Here is a 22,017-nt window from a genome sequence, read left to right as displayed (position 1 = left end):
GTGAGACCCCTGCTCCCAGCCCAGCTCCCTCATTCTCCATGCAAGTGACCCACCAGAGATTCAAACAGCAATAACCCCCCACCACCACTCCTGTGAAGGATGAATGCCCAAGTCATGAAAACAGGAGAGACTAAATCCAGTATTTTGTGTAGGGAGAAAAAATTCACAGCAAGAAAAAAAAATGTGTGCTATCACAGTTCAGACTGTTATACTCCCTGAACTATATGGTTCATGGTGCCACCTTTTGAAACAGGCAGCTCAAGGCCTGTTTTGCATGCTGACTTTATGCTATAAACATAAACCTGGACAGTGAGTGTTGATCACAGCCAGCATGTTCTGTAGCTGTTCCCTGTGCTGGCTGCTTGAGATTTCGCTTGTACAATTAAAGCACTGCAATTTAGTTAATGTGCATTTGGCTGCTAATTAAATAAAATATTCAGAGGCTAGAAGTACCATCTGTAGGGGGTTTTGATACTCGAGTCTTCCAAGTGGAAGGAAAAAAAAAATTTGTTAAGCAAAGTTTTCCTGAAATTCTGGAATTGTGGCAGCCAAATATAAAACAAACACCAAAGGCTGGATTTGGGATCTTCCTAAAGTAAGAAAAAGAATGCTGGAATTTCAGGGAGTGAGAGAACACTTTGGTGTTTCAGTCCTTCGGGCATGTTTACAGTTGTAGGAAATGGTCATTACTTCAGCCAAAGTAGTGGCAGGGTTACAGCCAGGTACCTGTGGCTGTGAGGATGGAGCCTTTGGAGCTGGATTAGTTTTGAACTTTCTGCTATGGTCGTGATACTGTTGAACAGCTCATTTCCAAGGGCCTGGCTTTGCCCCAGTTTGCTGAGGTGGTGGTCAGGGTGAGCATCAGTGGCAGGGAGGCACTGAGGGTCGTCCCTGAGCGTTAGCGCCCGGCCCTGTGCGCTCTGTGGCCTCCTCACGTGGTGCTCCAGGAATGCACTTTCCTTTGATTATTTTCCTTGACCCAGATCTCTTCCAAATATGGTCTCAGCTTAAACAAGTTTCTGTTCTTAGAGCCTGGACATTTGCAGAATAAATTCTGGCTTCCAGCTAATGGTGGCTGGCTGTATGGGGGAGTGGAGGCAGAGAGCAACCTAAAAATGCAAAATTAAAAGGGGCACAGCTGGATTCAAATTTGTCCCAAAATGTACATTTTGTACAATGTTTATACAATGCTAGGCAGAAAGATTTGTTTTCATAGTTTTAGCTACAGTGGAAACAATTGTTTTTAAATAGATGACCATTAGTCTGAGTGATTGCCACCCAAACATTGGTTCTCTGAGACTTTTCATCTGAAACAGATTTAAATATTTTTCTTGAGTCAAAGTGAGAGATACAAGATTGTTAAGCTGACCAGCATAAGCAAAGGTAAATTAATTAACATCTCAGATCTAAGTTGTTCTAGTGAGCTAAGAAATTATTAATAACCTACTGTGGAGTGAGCATATGATTAAGTTATACTTTGGCCATTCTAAGTATGAAGTTCATCATCACAAACATTTCTCAAAATAATAAATACCCCATGGCAATTCTTCTGAAATGAAAGGCCAAGCAAGGAAAATGTTACACTTAGAGTTAAGAATAAGGATTTTCATTAAAACCTACATTTCCTCTGCCTGTGCATGTTAGCTAGGAAGCGAATTTGTAGAAATGACCAGCTCTGATAATTCAGTTAAATAAATAAATAAATAAATGGGAATTGTGGCAGTTCCCATACTGACTTCTCCCTACTGACTCAGCATGCTCTGGAGCCCAGGACTGGTGAGAAGCTCCTGTATTGGCAGAAGAAGGAACTTGTGCTTTGAAGCCCTTCCTCTCCTTGAAAATGTGCATCCTTCAGCAAAATCTCCACTGAGAGGAGAATGGCATTTTGTGGTTTGGATGTGGGAAGGTTCAACATTTCTTTGCATCACTTATGTTACAGATAATGCAGTCATTTGGTACTGCTAATGAGTCAGTCCTTTAGAGGAAGAAAAGGAGGAAGCAGATTCACAACCAGAGTGCTTCAGGCCCTGGAAGCTGTGACAAAAGAAGACAGTGGCAGAGCAGTTTATCAGTGTTTGTTCCCTGTTGTTATCAGCACAGTTTTACATGAGGGGACCGGGCCCTGTTGCTACCAGATGACAATTTGAGCTGGCTCAGCTGGTGTGGGTTTGCTTGGAGTTTGGTGCAGGGCAGTGACACCAACCTGGCCATCACAGAGCCATGGCCAGTCCCAGGTCAGACAATTAGATCTTGCTCTGCTCTGTCAGCAACAGCATCGACAACAGCTGGGTTCCAGCTTCGCAGCTCAGGATGGAGCCTCACACTGCACTGCCACTCCTATAGGGTCTGATGGCTTCTGTGTTCTGGTGAGACCAAAATTTCTGCAGAAACCAGGAGGATAAGCCCAGCCTGACTTCATCACCTTCGAGATTAAAATAAATATATTGCAAATAACAGGACACTGAAAAGGTATCAAATGGAACCATTTTTCACTGGCATTTCCAACAGGCATTTGAACAGCAGAAAGATGAGCTTTGTAAATAAACTGAATCATTTGCTAAATTAAGCTAAATAAATGCTGCTTTTCCCTGCTGCTTTCTTATACTGCAAGTGAGGATTCCTGCATGCATTAGGAAGAAATGGCAAGAATACGAATCATCAACTTGGCAGGATGTTTCATGGCAATTTTCGGCCTGAAGAGCTCCAAGTATTGCAGAAATGGAATATCTTAGTGTTGGAGTACAGCAGTCTGCTCCTCAAACAACAGCAGGAGAGGAAAATATTTTTAAAAGCAGAATTAACCGTTTGTGAAAGGTACAAGTTTGTTTCCTGGCATTTTTTGCTTTTATTATCTAAAATCACATCTGAATAATACATAGTATTTTTCAGGCTCTTTTGTGTGTCAGTCATTTAAGGACCAATATGGTCACTCAGACCCTGGACCAAAGGTGCTCATGAAGGGCAGGAATCTGTTATAATCCTTAACAAATGTGCATTAAAAAATACGTTGGTCACAGCCCTCCACCAAGTGGGCAAAAGGTTGGATGGTAAAATGTGCTGGGCACTTAAAATGTTTATATGGGATCTTTTTGTAAACAGCTGAAGTTGCAATTCCTGCAGTTGCTGTTCCTTCTTGTAGGTATGAAATTGTGTTTACAAGGAAGTGCTACTCCAAGACTGAACTCTTCAGAATACAGATGGATGAAACAAAGCAAAGTATTTAATAACTAGCAGTCCCAGAGATGGTCCATACCCAGAGCCAGCCCTGTGTGAGCTACACTGGCAACGGCAGCTGTTCCACTGCAGGGTCAGCAGGGAGACAGAACTCATGTCATACATCCTTCTAATAGCCCTGAAGCTGGATTACTCCATAATGTACTGCAGCGTGTGGTGGAGTGGAGGTGGTGGAGTCACCGCCCCTGGAGGTGTTTGAGTAAAGACTGGAGGTGGCACTCAGTGCCATGGTCTGTTTGACGGTGGTGTTGGTCACTGGCTGGGCTCGGTGACCCCAGAGGTGCCTTCCAACCCAAGTGAGCCTGTGTATGTACTACTGACACAGAAGATACCACACTCCTCTATCCAAACGGCAGTGATGGAAGCACCAGTAATATTTACGCGCTTCTAGGGATGTGCAGTGCCACAGGGCCTCAATCATTGGACACACGCCTGTGCCCTCATAGGCCTCACCTCTGCCCACCCGCCCGCCCCACAAAATGGCGGCGGCCGCGCGGTCCCGACCCTCTTCGGCGGGTGGGGCCTCGCCGGCCCCGCCCCGCGCGCGCCCCCGCGGCGCGGCCCCGCTCGGGAGTGCGCCCCGCCCGCCCCGCCACCCGCGCCCGCTGTAGCGCCGCTCCCTCCCCTGCGCCCGTCTCCTCCCTGCAGCCGCCCGGCGCGGTGTGGGGAGGCGGCCGCTCCGCCCGCCGCCGCCGCCGCCCCGAGCTTCTCAGGTAGGTGCGGGTCGGGCCCGCGGGCCCCGGCCCCTGCTCCGCGCGGTGGGAGGCGGGGGGCGGGCAAGATGGAGCCGCGGCCGGCGGGGGAGGGGAGCGGAGCGGGGCTCTCCTCTCCCCGCTCCGCTCCCCTCCCCGCCGCTGAGGGCCATCCCGCGATCTGCTCGCCCCAGGGTGCGGTGCCCGGGCCCCGCGGGGCCGCGCGAGGGGAGCTGCGCCATCGCCGCCTGCCCCGCTGTCCCCGCCCGGCCGTGCCCCAGGCCCGGGGCCGGGCCCTGTCCGTGCCCCCCGCGCGGGACGCGGGACACCGAGGCCACCCCCGGCGCCGTGTCCCCGGCTGCGGCCGAGGCGGAGAGAGCTGTGCAGCCCCTTTGTCCCCTCAGCCGGCCCTTGGCCGCTCCAGGTGGGGCTGGGCCCTCCTGTCTCCAGCCTGCGGCCGGGAATTGTTCCTTCCCTTCAGCAGCCTCAGCTCCGCGCGTGGGGCTGGTCTGTGTGCGGGGCTGTTTACTTAAAGCATGTTCCCATTCGCGTGGGGCATATGGATGTGTGCGTACAGCCCATGGATGTGTTTCTTGACGCACCTCAGAGCCTCACTGTGTCCCTTCTGTGCCTCTTTGCGTTCTGATATAATGCGTGTCAGTGCTGTGTATTCTCGTGTTTAGTTGTGGATAGTTTAGTGCATTCTTGTTTGTGCATAGTTCTTCTGGTGTAATTAGTTAGGGAATAATTGCGCTTTAAATTTTTGTGCAGTTCTCCGTGGATTAACAGTTATTTTAATCCGCGTGTTTTTTATTTGTGTAAAATGAAAGGGTAGGAGGGGTACTTTGTTAAAATATTCTTAAATTATGGTTTATTTCAGTCTTCAGATGCCACAGTTTCTCTTAGAATTGTGTGTGTGTGTGTCTGTACCCATATCCCTCATATTTTAGATGCAGCCTTAAATAAAAAAAAGGCCAACATGTTCTTCCATTGGCCATTGTTGAACAGATTCAACAAGTGGACTTTGTCTTTCAGCAGTCTCACACAAGGACACTGTCGTGGCTGTGTTTGGGTGGGTGGACAGGTGTCCAGAGCCTCCTGCATGGTCCCATCACAGAGAAGCATTGTGAAAATGCACATCAAGAAGGAGATGCTGGATCCATCTCTAAAGCTTGAAAGTCCTTTTGTGGTAGCAGGCTAGGGAAAGGAGAGGGTAGGTGAGAACACCCACTGAGATGAATGAGCACCTCTTACCTCTGGAGCTATTATGGGAGACTGCAGCCCTGGGGAGAAGAGGGTGGGTGAGAACACCCACAGAGATGAATAAGCATCTCCAGCTCCTCAAAGCCCTTGTTCTAGGCTATGGCAAGGACTGCTTCTTTTTATTTGGGAATAGCTCCTTGAGGTGAATGGACAATTCACAAACACTAATAATCCTTTCTTTATAAAATCCACCTCTACCTGCTCCCTCATTCATATGCGTATTTGGTTTGCCTTGAAGTTTGGTAATTGCAGAACCACAGAATAATGAGGATGCAGTTTCACCTACTCTCCTAAGCCAGTCTGTCTGGCCTAATAGCTGCCTCGATTCCGTGCTGCTCCATCCCCAGCTCTGGGGTTTTTCTCCAACCTCCATTACTTGTGCTGTGTTTGGGACTTGTCATGCCTGTCATCCAGATCTCTGAAGTCCACTAAGACCATGTTTTTGAGATTTTGTTGGTTTTTTTAAGTAACAATACCAGGGAATGGGTCAGTGGCAGCCAGTGGGTAATGTGGCTTAGGCTCACCTGGCACTGTCTCTGTGCTAATGGAAATGTGGGTTTCTGTTACTCTCTTGCTCCCATGCGTACACACTGTTGCTTTTGCTTTCTTGTTGGATTAGTTTTCACCTGGATCAAATCCCTGGTGTTGATTTGTCCTGCTCTTGCACAATAGTTAGTGTTGGCAGAAGGAGTGGGAATGTGGGAGAGGAGGAAAGGGCAAGATTGTCCTGTTCAGAAAAAGGGCGGATTCAGAGTGGTTTTACTGTTGATTATGAAACCAAACTGGCAGTTGTGTCAGTGTGATTGGAGGTGCACAGATAATTAAATCATTGATGCCATCTTCTTTAATTTTTGTGAAGTTGTCTCAAGTCTTTCTGTTCATCATCATCATCATATATGATCTTAGTTTTGGGGTGGGAAGAAGTCAGCTGACATCCTTGCTAATGTTAGCATCTAGTGAAACTCTGCCCTTGGATCTGGCTTATTTGGTTTTTAGGGTTAGAAAGCCTAACAGTTACTTGTTTGCCTGGTTTTACAATCAAATAAGGAGTGAACCCTAAAAGTTCAGTTTACTTTACACTTGGCCTAGTGGTGCTTGCCAACATCAACTCTTTGTGAGAGCAGTTGAGCTTTGTCTGTAAAACAAAGCTGGTCCTTAGGCTTTGGAGAGCTTTGTTTCTCCTGGGGTGTCTGAGTCAAAAGACTTGAACTCCCGGGGGCACCGAGACTGCGCCCAGGTTGCAGCTCTCTGGTGAGGAGCAGGAGGCACAGGTGCTAGTGAAGGAAGGCTCCCACTCTGCCTGGCACATCTGGGGAAGGGGAATTTGAAGGGAGTGGGTGTTTCAGTTCCAAATAACTCTTCTCTTAACTTGTCATATAAGAAAATGACTCTGGGTCACCAGGGGAAGGACCACCTTTGTAAGTTTTATTGCTTGGAGAACTCTTAATTTCTAAAATTAACCAAAATTCCAAAATTATGATGTCTCTTGATTTGCAGTCTTGTGTTGTCATGTAGTAACTCTAGGAGGTCACTGCTGTAAAGAAATTACTTCTTATATTTTGACATTTTACCTGGTGTCAAATGGTGAGAAAATACATATTATGCACCAGCTGCAGAAAGGGCTTCATAAGCACAGTGTGGAAAAGCTGGTTATCAAGCTTCACAAGTAGATAAGATTTCAATTGTAGGTTCAGGTGTTACAGTGTGTGTTGTGCCACTGATAGAATTTAATACTTAGTATTTTTTAAATATTTACATTTATGTGACTACTCCAGGTAAGGTGCATCTTTGTGAAAACAAGGAGTTACAGGGTTTTAAAAACTGAGTAAGACCCTACTTTAGCAAGTGTTAAAGTGTAGAGAAGAAGCTGACAATAAAGGGGACATGTGAAAAACATTTAAATTGTAGAATTCTTAGTGAGTGATGAAAGGATTTCTCACACATGCTGTCCTAAGAGAGAAGGACAGAACTGATGCCATATTTCTGTTGTGGTCTTGAAAGGAAAAATATTCCTCCTGCTGCTGTTGCTGTTGCTGCTCAACCCCCCTGCAAAGCAAAGGAGGCCTGTGAGGCTCCCCGGGGCTGTGGAGCTCAGCATAGAGCGTCCTTTATGAGGGATCCTGAACAGAGCCAGGCCTGTGCTCTGCTCCTGCAGCGTTCACTGGCCACAGTGACCTTCAGAGAGCTGTGCACAAATGATGCTTGTGGCTGCTTGTGTTGTTAAGTACTTTGTACGTGTTGGATGATGATGAAAATGTGCAGCTACAGCCTCCCACAGCCCCATCGATACTGTGGAAACTCTTGCAAGGTCAGCGGTGAAAAACCTCAGAAAAACGAGTGGGTGTTGTATACTAACCCTCATTAAAAGCAGAACTGTCCATGTTGGTGTGAGGAGTTTACCCTTCCTGGTATTCATCATTTGGAAAGCTGTAATATAGGTGGACTTCGAGTTTTGTGCAGTTTTGCTGTGATTCAGGTGTGTTTTAGCAGAAAGCAGAGGCGCGTGCTGGGTCAGGTCTGTTCTGGCGCTCACTAGGCCACAGAAGGCAGGTGGGGTGGGTGAGAGCAGAGCAATTGCCTGTTGCTTGTGCTGGAGCTGATTATTCTGCTCAGTGCAGATAATGGGTCTCAGGTCCAGTACTCAGTATAAAATAACAACTGAGTGAGTGCCCAAGTGCCTGTTATGGAGGGCCCTGTGGACTTCTCTGCTTGTCAAAGGTTTCATCTTATCTACACTGGCAGCTAAATCATCCCTGTGAAGAAGGCAAGGTACGATGTTTGAAAGCCAAAGATGGCCTCACATCACAGCCCAAGAGGATGTTTTTATGTAATGTGATTTAAGTAACTTTGATATTACAATTTTGTGTAGTGAATAGGTCATGAATGGGAATTTCCTGCAGGAGGAAAGCCTGGAGAGAGAGATGGGCCTTAACAATACTGGGAGCCTTAGCAGCTGTGAGCTAGAGCTGTATGTTAAGCTGTATTTTAGGGATACAAGGGGGGTCATGACCAAGTCCAGACATTCCCCTGTAGCAAAGCTTTGTGGGTCCCAGCTGGATTGTCCTGTTTCTTTCTAGCAGTGGTGGGACTTTTGTGCTTTGTTGCATGAGAAGCTGCCTCTCTTTTCCCAAAGCTAGCTTATCCAGTGCCTCTTCCCTTCCCCAGCACTTGTATGGATATAAATTACCAGGCACTAAAAGATCCATACAGAAAATCCTCCACAGTCACTTTCCAGTGAATCTTTTTGAAATACAACTTAATTTCCCTGTTACAGTGCCTCATCTTAACTGTTTGTTGATACAGAGATATTCAGCCAGTCAGTTAAATCAGTTTAAAAACTGATTTAAGTAAACTGTTGCAAATACTTTTACTTGTCTATTTACAGGTTTAAAATGAGAAAGTTCTATTTTATTGGAAACTTTTTGGAGGGTTTTATTCAAGAATGATTGCACACAAAATTGTATGTGTTTAGCTATACAATTTAGCTGGAGTGTAATTTTTAAATTGGCATAGCTTTGCATTTGATACCAATTTTCTTTTATACTGTATATCTCCCTGCCAAGAAACCTGCTTCCACTCCATGGATAGACTCTACATTCTTTTATTCCCTACTGTAATGTGAATGAAGGAAAATTGTGCTGGAGATTCCATGTTAGAGTAATTAAGCTTGATTACAGATTTCCTTTTAAAAACTTTTCAAAAAAAGTCTTAAAGAAGATAAAAGAGGAACCTTGGCTACTATTTGAAATTTGCATGGTTTGTTGAAAAATGGTGCAGAGAGGGGGGGAAATGAATTAAAAAATCCTATTGGCAGTCTTCCACTGAGATTGGGGGTTTTATTAAGCTTCTTCTAGAAAGAAATTTTAAACAGTTACTGATTTGTACTGTCTTTCTTCATTCATCCATTCCAGTGATGCTGGTTGTTGCCAGATGGAAGGTAAAGTATCATCAGCCAGGGCTTGTGTGTGAAGTCAGTGTTTGTCAGTGGTATTGCAGTAGACACAAAGCACATGCATATGGTGATGAAGTTCCAGCATTCATCAGCTACAGCAGAATATATTCCCAGTCTTGGAGTGCTTATGATGGTTCTCCCGCAGAAAGATGGGTGGAAAAATCCCCCCAAGTGTAATGAGAAGCATCAGAGAGTAAGAATGTAACACAGGAGTGATTGTGAGCCTGGTCAGTCTCATGAGAAATAGCTGGAGCCTCTGCTCTTATTCAGTGCCTTCTCCCTGCTCTGTATTCCTTATGTTCCTTGGATACTGGGCAGCTCAGCTGATCCTTCTTTGTGGCAGTTGAGCTTGGAGCAGTTTTTTGGGGCTAAAGCCAGTATTCCTGTGCTTAAAATGACTACTGAGACAAGAATGCTGCTCAGCACTCCAAGTGTCTCTAGTGGATCAACAAACAGCTGAACAGCCTTTCAGAGCTGCTGGCCTTTACACTCTCTGCAGCAAAAGGACATTATAGAACCTTCATGTTTGCAGTTACATATCATGAAAAATCTTAGGTATTTTTCGCGATAATTGCAGGCACTTTTCTACTGGGGTTAAATAAAGGTAACATTTTTTGACCGTGAATTGTAGAAAACCCTAAGCTTCCTTCTGTATTGCTGCACAGATAAGTCTGTCTGGTCTCTTGACCTGAGCTTATTTCCTTTGTCCTTTGCTAAGTGCAGGCTTGCAAACTATTCTTAGTTGTTTGGCTTGGACGTTAACAGCTGCAATAACAATGGTTTCGCTTTTGTTGTACTGTACCCCATGCAATGCACCAGGATTGTAGCGCTTGGATTATCTCTGCTAGAACATCTAATATTTAAACTATATTTCTATCATAATTTCACTATTTGACATAAACCCATATTCATATATTTGTACAAGAGTAATGCACACTGTAATGTGCATTTGACAAGCCAAGGTAGATTGAGTGTTCCAACAGGGAATGTATCCTTTGTAATCAGGAGAAAAGAGCACGGGGATTTACTTCAGGGTGAATAGACTGTGCTGTGTGCTTTCTCTCTGGCTGGCAGGAAACATTTGTAACTGCCAAGGAAATTCAGTAATCAATTGTAGGGTTTAAATTATGTTGCTGTAGGTGATATTCCATATCTATTGTAGGGAAAAGATAATAAATGTTCCAGACCATATCTTCTTGTGAAATTTAACATGGGAAGTAATTTTGCTGTATCAAGTATGGCTCTAGGACGTAGAAATACCCTGAAGGGACAGATATTTATTGACTTAATATTGTCTTCAGCATGGCTAAATATTACTATCTTAGACTTTGAGTATTTGCAGCTTACTTAAGTTGTAGAACCACTGTAGGTGAATGGAAGATGTAGTTGCTTTATTTCCCAGAGTTGTTGGCAATGCCAACAATACCAACATATCTCTGCTGGCATTGCTAGCAGCTTGTACATGCTCTCCTAACTAGGACAGTAGTGGCATTTCTGCAATCCAGCATCTTGTACTTTGTTACAAATTCATTTCATCCCTCTGCTTTCCCAACCATGGCACCATTGTGTTGCCAAATGCCTTATGTGTTTATTTCTTGGACACTAATTGTGACATGCAATAAGAAAATTGATTCGCACTTTATTCTTTGCTGCAGTTAAGCAAGTAAAAAAAATCTTTAGGATCCTGTATCTCCTATACCAAGAGAGTTACAAGATATCTTTCTTTGGTTTACAACTGAGTCACATATCAATCTTAGAGGTAGAGAACTAAAATTTAGATGATAATTGGTTAGAAAGGTTTTGGAATCATAGATGAGCAAATATTGTAGGTCTTGGTTTCTGAAATGCTGTTGTTCAGTTTTTTAACTTACTTTGTCTCTAATTATACCTCTGTGAATAATACGTGGTTTAAACTCTCCTTTTTAACTATGTGTAAAGGTTATTGTGTAGAACCTCAAGTGAAGGTGTAATAAAACTCATTCCAAAAGTAATTTACTGACATCAGTACTATTTACTAAAAATAGACAAAGTAGTTTGAACTAATTTATGAAACAGAGGTAGCTTTTGAAAGATTCTCTTTTGTGCAACACTCTGCAGTATTATGATATATTGATACATATTTCCCTCTCCTGTTTCTGGTAGAAAATGATGCACCCTGTTGCCAGCAGTAATCCAGCTTTCTGTGGGACCGGCAAGAGCTCTTGCCTGAATGAAGACAATGTGAGGGCTGCGGATCAGTTTGACCTCTATGCCACGCAGCAGAGCAAGTACAGCCACGCAGTCAGCCACAAACCCATTGCCTGCCAGAGACAAGATGCCTTGAATGACCCCCACTTGCAGACCACAAGTGGCAGGAATATAGAGACAAAAGATGAACTAAAGAAAAAGAAAAACCTCAACCGCTCCGGGAAGCGCGGAAGGCCGTCAGGGACCACGAAATCAGCGGGGTACCGAACCAGCACAGGTCGACCCCTGGGGACCACCAAAGCAGCTGGATTTAAGACAAGTCCAGGCAGACCCTTGGGTACAACTAAAGCAGCAGGATACAAAGTCAGCCCAGGCAGACCTCCAGGTAGCATTAAAGCTCTATCACGGCTTGCAAATCTAAATTATACTTGTGGCAGTGCAGCTTTTCCTTACCCTATGATGCATAACAGAGGAGTCCATACTGCTGGTGAAACAAGCAGCAAAATCAAACAGCCTAATGAATGAAGGGAGGGAATGAGTAACTCCTTACTAATCTGCTTTATGCTAATTTTGGGCATGTTTCTTGAGTTTTCTTGTAATGTTTGCTTAAGTCTGAGCTTCTAGATTTTATTCCAATAATGCCATAACCTACGGGTGCGATTAATAACTTTAACAGAATGTTGCGAAGGCTTTGGTTTAAAGAGGCTTCTGTTGATTTAAAATCATAATTTATAAGGAAGTCTAAAGTGATATATTATGCTTTGGTATCAATACTTAAGTAATGTCCATGTCCCTAATTTTAAGTTCAGTTTGTCATAAATCTAATAGCTGGCTGATGGTTCAGGATGTGGCCTATCCCACAATAAGCAACTTAGCCAGTTAAGTTCTTACTTGGTAAAAAAAACTGATGAAGTGGCAAGCCACATTTTCAACTTCTGCAGGACCTTCTACAGACCTCAGATAGACTTAGAATAGACTTAAAAACTTAAACAAAAAAAAACCCCTTTTTTCCTAAAGTGATTTCCAGTGACTTTTATTTCTGGAGTTGTAGCATTAAGTGAATTTCAACTCATGCTCCAAAAACATTTCGGAAGATATTAAAGAAACGTGAGAATGTGTACAGTGCGTTACAGCTGCACAGCGCCTTACAAAGACAAGTTACTTTGCCATTAGGTGCGAGTTGTTCTTTTAGGTACACTGTTACAGGATTCTGCTGGGTAATTTTGAAATGCCTAGTAATACATATACCAAACCACAAATAATTCTTTGCAATTTGAAATATTTTATAAGAAATTAAGTACTGTTCATTCTAGTTAGGCACTTGATTAATATTAAACAGTATGTTCTTAAATCTGTAAATAGCTATTTACGCTGGCTTTTGCCTTTCAAATCTGTGCTTAGATTGCGACAGTTTAATAGCTTTTAAAGTAATAACCAATAATGTTTACAAATTAAACTTTTTAAATAGACACTGTTGCCAAATTTTTAGACTCAGTTTTGCCAGATATTCCTGGAAATAGTTATTTCATTGTTAGACATTTATACTATATTTAAGTTATGGAAGCTTATATATCTACCAAAGGACACCATTTTCATGATTTTTAAAAGCAAACTGTATAGCTGATGCAAACAGGATGCAGTTTACTGCACTGCTTGATCCCAGATATAGAGTAATTAATCTATGCATGCAAATCAGAAAAAATGTTGGTTAACACCTTTCTTGACTCAAACTAAAACCTCCCCTCCTCCCAAAAGAAATGTTCAATTTTTCAGCTGGGTGTGTGTAATTTTTTTTTAAGTGTGGGAGAATGTGTGAATGTGAGTGTGTAAAATATTTTCATCCAGACTTCAAAAGAAAAAATAATCAGTCCTCAGTGTTACATATTGTTTGTTTGAAATTAATTTTTTTTTTTTAATCTGGAAGAAAGTTTATGTTAAAGTCATTTCACATATAAAATGACTTTATGATAAATTCATAGCTTGGAATACCTGGGGAGGGGGAATACGTAGAGTTTGCAGATTTGGGGGAGAATAAAATTTGGGTTGAACCTGTGCTTAATGGGTAATGATGGTCATTTTTGTTAACATAAATGCTATTCTGGGCTGCTGTCATTTTGACTAGACCTCTTGCTTTCAGTGATGACAACTTAAGAAACAGATGTCATGTTTCATACCTTTTTTATCAGGAAAAAAGCAGCAAGCCTTCAGGTGTTCCAGTGATGCCTAACACATATTGAGCTGGACTTTTGCTGTACTTTACAATAGGTGTGTTGAATTGTTTTGGGGGAACTGTGTATGGACTGGCAACTAAGACAATGAACCTCAACTTATACTGGATGGCTCCTTAGTCAATAGATGAACTAATGGCAGCTAAATTGCTACTAAGGAATAGTTTCTTCATGCTGAAGCTCTGAAATCCAGTTGTACATTCTGTTCCTCAGCAAACTCGCAAGTCTGAAATTTAGCAGTCTCTCTCAGAAGCTGTAACTTCTGACACATGCAAAATGCTAACGTGAGTTCATTCACCCTCAGGATCTGTGTTGTATTGGCTGTTTTTAATCAGATAATTTTTCAACAAAAGACTGCTTTAAGTTCTTTCCTGAACTCAGCTGGGCAAGCAGTCCTCTTCAGCTGAATGTGTAACTGCAGGAGTGTCACACCTCGCTGGCAAGGAACGTGTTGCATGTCACCACTGTACCTTGGAGAAACTCCGCTCCTTACCTCCTCCTGTTGATCCTGTTTCCTCCTGTCCGTTCCTCACTTGTGCATCCACTCAATGGTGCTGTGCTGTGTGTCAGGAGATAATGCGATAATGCAGATGTATTGCTGTTCTGCTAGTATAATTTGTATTCAAGTATGCTGATGAAATAATGAAATCACCTAAGCAATTTCTGTTCCTTACAGTGTTGATTAATTATATCAGATGAAATATAATCCCAGTAAAAACTAATTAATGTTGTCAGTTGTGAAATGATGAGCATCAAATAGAAAAGTGTTCAGAGAGCCCGCAGTGTGCTGCTTGGCACTCTGGATTTAGGAAGGAGATCAGAAGTGCACTGCTGGTGTTTCCTAATTCTGCTTTATTTTATATCTGACTAGAGTTTACTGGTGCCATGCAGTGAAGGGAAAAATAAAGAGGAGATTCAAAGTGACTAGAAATGGAATTTTCAAATACTTCTGTTCTTCCTATGTATACTCTGCAGAATACATTGTGCTTTTTTCAACACTTTTTTTTCCATGAGAAACACTGAAACAGCATGTTAATGCCTAAACTTTATTACTGCCAATGGGAAAACTGGCATTTTCCCCCCATAGTATGAAAACATTACTTGTAAGGTAAATTGCTTATTTTATATTATATATCATAATTCAGCTATTCATAAGCTAGGATCACTGTTCTGTGTTAACACTGTTAAGAAGACTGACATGTCAAGTTTAGGTTTTAATAATTTCTTTTAATTATCAAGTTTCTAATGTCTTATTTATACATAAATGAAATGTATTAGCTTGCTATTATTCCTTAATGATGCTATAAAGTTCACTGTTTAAGATACATATAGTAACTACTATTCAGTTTCTTGATTAAATTTACTTAAACTTTAAAACCAAATAATTTTGCTACTATAAAGTCTTGCACTGGACAGATTCAAGATGCTAGCACCATATTTTGGCAGAAAAAAATCAGATACCATCAGAAGCAGCTGACTTTGGTATCAAAGATGGTATTTTTAAAACCAGCACTTAGCTTTGTCATAAAAGCAATGTTCTTTACATCTTGGATTTAGTTTAAAGTAATCAAATTAACTAGAGCCATTAAAGATCTCTCTTCTGAATGAATATATTTTCATTTTGTCTGAAGGATCTTAATGTTCAGTCAGGACAAAACCAAGCCTTGTCAGTGAAAAGTGATGTATCTGTGAAGAGAATTACCAGGAACTACAATACACTGAGTAATTCAGATGAGAATTTAACTCCCTTCCCCATTTTGAAGAGCTTTAAAAGGCAGAGCAATGTGAAGTCATTTGTGCAATGGTTTCATTAGCTGTAGCTCTGCTGGTCTTTGTTATATGTATAACAATGTTTCATGCTCCCCTTAGAGTTGACAGTTAAAACAGCTGATAACAATCATAAATACTTGGAACTGCACACTTCATTTCTGATTACAAAAAGTTTATTCTTCTCTATTTTAAAGCATATATTTTAACACCGCTAAATATATTAATGACTTTAGTAGACACTAGACCTTTCTCCTTGTGACTTTTTTTCAAAATAGAAGAATCTGTACTCTGAAATTTGAACCACTTTCTGTTCCTTCAATCTTGCATCATTTGCTTTACTACAGGTTTACTTTGGGGGTAACAGTAATCTGTTAAATAACTCGTATCAGCACCCTGTCCTCTGCTGTAAAAAGCCTGATTAGATACTGTGTATGTTTTTATGTCCATGAACTTGAGCTACTCGTGTGCAATTATGTGTATGGGAATGGAGTAGTGTTCATGATCTGTATTTACATAATCATATGGATGTATATTTATTAATAAAGTTAATACTTTAAAGCCTAACTATTTTCCCCTGTTTTTCTTTTTTAATACCTTTTAAATTCTGGCTGAAGATGCCAGTTGACAGCATTACCTACTTGTTACAGGCATGTTACATATATTTGCATTAAGGTTAAAACACTGTGAGTTGCAAGGTGTCAGGAGATAAGAGGAATATTGCTTATTTTTTAGTGAATTGAAAACAAGGTGACACTAACTTAATTGTTCTTGTCCTTTAACTCAAATAGGAGAAAAGGGGGGGAAAGGAACTATAACCCTGTATAGATAATTAACTGCCAGCTTTTCCCTCTGTTGCACATGGAAATCAAATTGAAAGTACTCATAAACAAAATTTTCATGGAATTGTCATAATTCATTATTCTGTGATGAATAAGACATATTTATCCCAGTATTCCAGGAATATTTGTGCTATAGCAGGAAGGAGATTATGTTAGGATTAATTTCACAGTAAGAAATTGTTTTCAAGTGGAAAATGCTGTTTTGACTAAAACATAAGGAGAAGGGGGAATGGGGCAAGTTGTTCTTTGCTGGTCTGCACCAGTTTGGATTCCCTTTGTGCTTTTGCTTTCAAGCTTGCTCCTGTATCAGCTGATCTAATTAAATGTTTTCCCTCTATGTGCAAAACTCATGTTTTCTATTTTTAGACTATTATGTCTTCATTATTAGTGCTTATGCAAATTGGACTTTGAAAGGAAAAGCTTCAAGCAAGAAAATGAGTGCTGTAAGGAATGACACAGTTGCAGAAGTACACAGTTGGAGTAAAAACAAAGCTAAAAATCCTGTTTCTGTAATAAATGACCCCCATCTTCATTTATACACATGTACATGGTTTTTCCTGCCCTTTCCCTGTGTGCATGGTTCATCCTCTCCTCATGACTATCAGTTTTTGACAGATGCTGAGTTTTGGCAAAATCTCATTGTGCACTGCTGGCAGTTTTAAGTAAGTGTGTTAAAAAAGATAGCAGCACTTGAAGTAATGTGCTCATTTTCAAAATGTCACAAATAGTCTTGAGTCTTCACTATTAAACTGAAATAAAGTAAATACTAACTCTGCAACAGGAAAAATACAATTTCCTGAAAAGGAATATGCCTTTCTGCTTGGGAGCTTTGCTTGATAAGCTGCAGGACAAGAACTCTTCTTTTTTAGTTTTAAAAACACGCCTTTAGTTTGCCGCCTTTTACCCGTACCCCAGCCTACTGTAGGTTAAGGCACAGTTTGTGTGCAAGCAACTCCCGAACGGGACCGTGCTTCCCTAGCGAGGGTGGGAGTGGGCAAATCCTTCACCAGGCAGCCGCGGCTGTAGGGAAGTGCTAGGGCTGCGACACGCTTGTACCAGAGCGGGCTTTGGGATGAGTTCCAGGCACTCACTGCTCAGTCACAGCAGCCTGCCGAAGCCGTGGGATGGTACTGGTCTCTTTGCAAGAATTTCCGAGCTGAGCTAATTTCAATCAACGGTGAAATGCCTCCAGCAGCATCAGCAGCCCGACAGCCGGCCCAGGCAGCAGCTCCGCTCCCCGTGCGGGCTCAGCCCTGCAAGGCGGGGGTCACAGAATCACGGGAGGGTTTTGGTTGGAAGGGACCTGTAAGAAGAACATCTTGTTCCACACCCCTGCCATGGGCAGGGACACCTCGGACACTACCCCGGTTGCTCCAAGCCCCGTCGAGCCTGGCCTTGAACGCTTCCAGGGAAGGGACAACCACAGCTTCTCTGAGCAACCTGTGCCAGGGGCGCACCATGCTCACAGTAAACTTTTTCTGAAAATAATTTTGGTAAAGATTTTTTTTCCTAATATCTAATCTAAACCATTCTTCTTTGTCCTGTCACAACATGCACTTGTAAATAGTCTCGTCTCATCCTTCCTACAAACTCCCTGGTACTGGGAGGCCGTAATTAGGTCACCCGAAACTTTTCTCTTTTCCAGGCTGAACACTCCCAATTCGGGGTTCGGCGAGGCCGCGAGAAAACTCGGTTAGACCCACCCGCTTTGCATAATACGAGCAGAGCCCAACCCCACTCCGCTGCCCCACCACCCTCACGCCCAGAGGGGGTCTTCCCACGGAAATACGAACGGCAGCGGAACTGGAAGTGTCCCGGGGATCCGGCGGAAGCGGTCGTTGTCCGGGGAGACGCAGCGGCGGCCGCCGGGACTGGGCTTGTGGCGGAGGATGTGGCGGCTTTTGCTGGCGCTGGCCTGGCTCGGTGCGACCCTTCCCGCAGGTGCGGCCTGGGAGCTCTGGGTGCGCGCTCGCGGGGCGGGCGGGGCGCGGCGCTGACGCCTCCCTCCGTGCCTCTGTTTCCCTGCAGGAGCCGTGGAGCGGAGCGCGGGCGGCCCCGAGCCGGTGCGGTACCGCACGGCCGAGATGGCGGACGCGATGCAGGGCAGCGGGGCCCTGGCCGAGCAGCCCGTGCTGCTGTCGGCGGTGCCGGCCGAGGCGAGCGGCGGCTCGGCCGGGGCTTGCGATGCGGCGGCCGGGGGCGATGCGTGCGGGCCGGCGGGGAGCGGCCCCGCGGCCGCCCAGGCCCGAGAGCAGCCCATGCTGGAGCCCGTGCTGCCCGCGCCCGCTCAGGAGCAGAACGGCACCGACAGCGCCAAGGCTCCCAAGGTGAACTGCGAGGAGAGGAACACGACGGGCATCGAGCGCTTCACGCTGCAGATCCTGAACGTGTCCCAGGTACGCGGGGGGCCCGCTCACTGCCCGCTGTTGGTGTGACCCCGTCAGCCTGCTGCTCTCAGTGCCTGACTTAGCGAATTTCCCTCTGTAACGTGCTTAGTTCTACCGAAGAAAATAGATGACTGGGCAAGGAGGCTTTTGGGGCCATTCTGAGCAGGAAAAAAAATGGAGTTATGGCTCGCTTCATGTGCCTGTGTGTGTTATCTCTGTGCCTGCAGGGTGCTGCCAGCTTTCCTGCTCTGTGGACTGGTGTTTCTCTTGGAAATCGTTAATGACAATTAGTGCCAGCTCTTTTCTTGTGATGGTTATGTGTATGTGTATTTTTAAGTAATAAACTTTTACAACGACCTTTAAAAAAGGTTATATACAATTCTCCACCTGTTTTAAAAGGTGCAGCTGCTTGATCAGTATTGCCAAGTATCTAATCGAATGCTGAATGCTGCATCCCTACACAGAATTTAAGTCTTGTTAAATATGTAATTGTCCGTGTTTGTTCTCATGCTTTCTCCAAGGACCTGATGGAGTTCCTGAACCCAAACAGCAGTGACTGTACATTGGTCCTGTTCTACACACCGTGGTGCCGCTTTTCTGCCAGCCTGGCACCTCATTTTAACTCTTTGCCCCGAGCATTTCCAACTCTTCACTTCCTGGCACTAGATGCATCCCAGCACAGCAGGTAACTCACACTCCTTATGCTCTAGCTGCAAGCTCATTAGCTTTGAGTTTTATAAACAGGACTGACTTTTTTTCCTACATAAACTGACAATTTTATTTAGTGAAACTGACACTTTCGGTATTGTGACTGTCTTTATTTCTTCCTCCAGAAGATTTAATTTCATGCTTTGTTTTTTCTTTTTGTAGTTTATCAACTAGATTTGGAACTGTGGCTGTACCAAATATCCTCCTTTTCCAAGGTGCTAAACCTATGGCTAGATTTAATCATACAGACAGAACGCTGGAAACCCTGAAAGACTTCATCTTTAACCAGACAGGTGTGTAAATCAGCTCTGGTTTGCCAGTGGGAAGGACAGGCTGGCTTTAAGGTCCAAACTGGGTTTTCCTGTTCCTGTATGTGTTCTTTAAAATGAATGTCATAAAGACCCTGTGAGGACTCAGCAGAGGTTCACTTCATCAGTTGTTGCTGTGAGCTGGATTTCAGCCTGTGCTGAGATCAGAAACTCAGCTCCTTGGGCTGCTGTCACAGAGCAGGGGGAACAGTGGAGTTTAGCTAGAGAGGCTGCCAGAAGGATGGAGCGTATTTTCCTGCCCAAAGATTTAATTGAGAATGAAATAAATTAAACTCTTTGCCGTCCAGCTAGCTCTCTTCTAATCCACACTGAAGTGCTGTCTGGATCTGCATTTCCAGAAATGCACAAAAATTATATTCCTGAAACACTCTAAATTAAATTTCCATGTGATGAAAAACTCTCACAACTTATCCAAGGCTGTCCTGTGGGAGGACAGAACAAGCCTTCTGTTTTGCAAATACACCTAAAAATCACTAAGTTTTTATATCAGTAAATCATATCCTGGGTATATGTTAATGTACAAGGGCCATCTCACCAAAATTTTAGTCTACCTGTGTTTGAGCCTTAGTCTGAGACCACAAACAAAGCTCCAGATAGAAGCAGCCTCTCTGTATTTAACGATTATGATGTTGACCGAGTACTTTGTTTTTTAGGGATAGAAGCTAGAAGCGATGTGGCTGTGACAGAGGAAGACTGGGAAGGGCCCCTGCCGAGTGTTCTGACCAAGGGCATAGACTGGCTGCTCCTGTTCTCTGTGCTCTTCCTGGCTGCCTTTGTCATGTACGCCACCGTTCGCACCGACAGCATCCGCTGGCTCATCCCGGGACAAGAGCACGAACACCAGGAATGACCTCAGATGTTCAAACAGGGACAAAATTTTGCACTTATTGGTAAAGTGGGAATTTTTATGGACTAGAAGTACCTAAGAATGAACTGTTGAATTTGTTGGTTGTAATTTATAATAATGACTAAAAATTGGCTTTATTTATGAACTGCTGAATCTGTGACAAGCACATTTGTGGTGATTCCAGTGGTAAGTGAACAAGTATGAAAAAACATGAACTAAAGTATTTATTAAGCTGCTCTGATTGACTTCTTTTTAATGGACTTTGATGTAATTAGTGTTATCTAATTTGTAGATCAGGAAAGATTTTTACAGCACATTGGTCTGTGCGTGGCATTGCAAGGCAAACACTGGTGAAGGGAGGTGTTGGTACATTAGTTTGACTGTCCATAAAAAGAACTATGAAGATGTTTTAAATGATTTTTCACTCCCATGGAGGTGACTGTTCCCACCTCTGGCACTGGGGTTCAGTGCTGGTTTTCTCATTCGCTTTGCTCTGAGTTTTGACTTAGTAACAGTTCTTTATGAGATTTAGTGACTTCCCAAGCTCACCTAGCTATATTTAAGTGTATACAACTTATTTACCACATTCCTGTTGGATGAAATTGTAGTAATTGTCCTTTAAAAAAAAAAATAAATCATATTTTTAGTGTAACCTTGTAAGTCCTTTTCTTTCAGAAGTAAAAACATGCAATTTCTGAACTATGGCTTACCTGCCTAAATTAGCAAGACCAGTCTTGATGTTTATTTAAATTTCTAGTTCCATGTTTGCTAGTTCCATACTCTCCACTTGAAGCCACATAAAGAATTTATGGGGTTTTTTTAGTTATTATTAGTATAGAAGGCTTGGGATAAGGTATGGACTGGTATGTTGTGTGGGGTTGGATTATGTGATTGCATAAAATTTATCATGGTGGAGGCTTGCCAGAGTATCCTAATAGGGTGATTTAGAGAGCAAATTAAACTAACATAAAAAAAAGACAGTCTTAAGACTTATTGTTTGACAGATAGCTCAGATCCCTGCAATGTAATTATTCGTGAATTTCTCTGCTGGCTCTGTCTTTTCCTCTGGAAACCAGAGGTCGTGTATATCTATGTCCAAAAAGAAAACTGCACTGGTAAAACTTCAGTGTTACTGAAGATAAAGCTGGGATGGATGTTATTAATAAAGATTGTGAACAATAAATTGGAGCATTCTTGCCTCTGCCATCTAGTTCGTCTGAGAGGCCCAGGGTTACATTGTCCCCAGTGCTCATGTCCGCACTGCTAAAGAAACAGGGATGTGTTTACAAACAGAACGGGGCTGTTTTAGTGCGATCCCGTGGGGTGGAAATGACACCTGCCCGCTCTCTGTGGGACAGAATCCACCCGCGGCCGGCAGCTCTGCTCGGCCGTTCTCCTCCCGGGTAGGTGTCACAAATCATGGAATCATCAAGGTGAGAAGAGACCTTTTAGACCGTCCAGACCAGCCCTCCACCGGCACCGCCACCGTAACCCCTAAACCACATCACTCAGCGCCACATCCTGGAGCCCCTGAAACCCCTCCAGGGACTCCACCGCCTCCCTGGGCAGCCGCTCCAATGC

At 43.4% G+C, this 22,017-nt stretch overlaps 2 protein-coding genes and 1 long non-coding RNA gene across 3 annotated transcripts; 2 read left to right on the top strand and 1 right to left on the bottom strand.

Annotated features, from left to right (window-relative positions):
* The first annotated feature begins 3,798 nt into the window (after positions 1-3,798).
* C15H5orf24 (chromosome 15 C5orf24 homolog) lies at positions 3,799-15,890 on the top strand. Its single transcript, XM_059860330.1, has 2 exons — positions 3,799-3,947; positions 11,284-15,890. The coding sequence occupies exon 2, from the start codon at positions 11,287-11,289 to the stop codon at positions 11,851-11,853; it is 567 nt and encodes a 188-aa protein (XP_059716313.1). The 5' UTR covers positions 3,799-3,947; positions 11,284-11,286; the 3' UTR covers positions 11,854-15,890.
* LOC132334355 (uncharacterized) lies at positions 12,333-18,096 on the bottom strand. Its single transcript, XR_009488376.1, has 2 exons — positions 17,959-18,096; positions 12,333-17,468 (listed from the first exon to the last, which is right to left on the bottom strand). It is a non-coding gene; the product is annotated as an uncharacterized LOC132334355 (long non-coding RNA).
* TXNDC15 (thioredoxin domain containing 15) lies at positions 17,974-21,619 on the top strand. Its single transcript, XM_059860329.1, has 5 exons — positions 17,974-18,106; positions 18,194-18,561; positions 19,074-19,237; positions 19,423-19,553; positions 20,243-21,619. The coding sequence occupies exons 1-5, from the start codon at positions 18,055-18,057 to the stop codon at positions 20,437-20,439; spliced, it is 912 nt and encodes a 303-aa protein (XP_059716312.1). The 5' UTR covers positions 17,974-18,054; the 3' UTR covers positions 20,440-21,619.
* Positions 21,620-22,017: the final 398 nt, after the last annotated feature.

This window comes from Haemorhous mexicanus, chromosome 15 (assembly GCF_027477595.1).
Source record: "Haemorhous mexicanus isolate bHaeMex1 chromosome 15, bHaeMex1.pri, whole genome shotgun sequence".
Taxonomy (NCBI): Eukaryota; Metazoa; Chordata; class Aves; order Passeriformes; family Fringillidae; genus Haemorhous; species Haemorhous mexicanus.
Note: the sequence above shows the minus strand (reverse complement) of the source record. Positions and strands in the feature narration are given on the sequence as shown.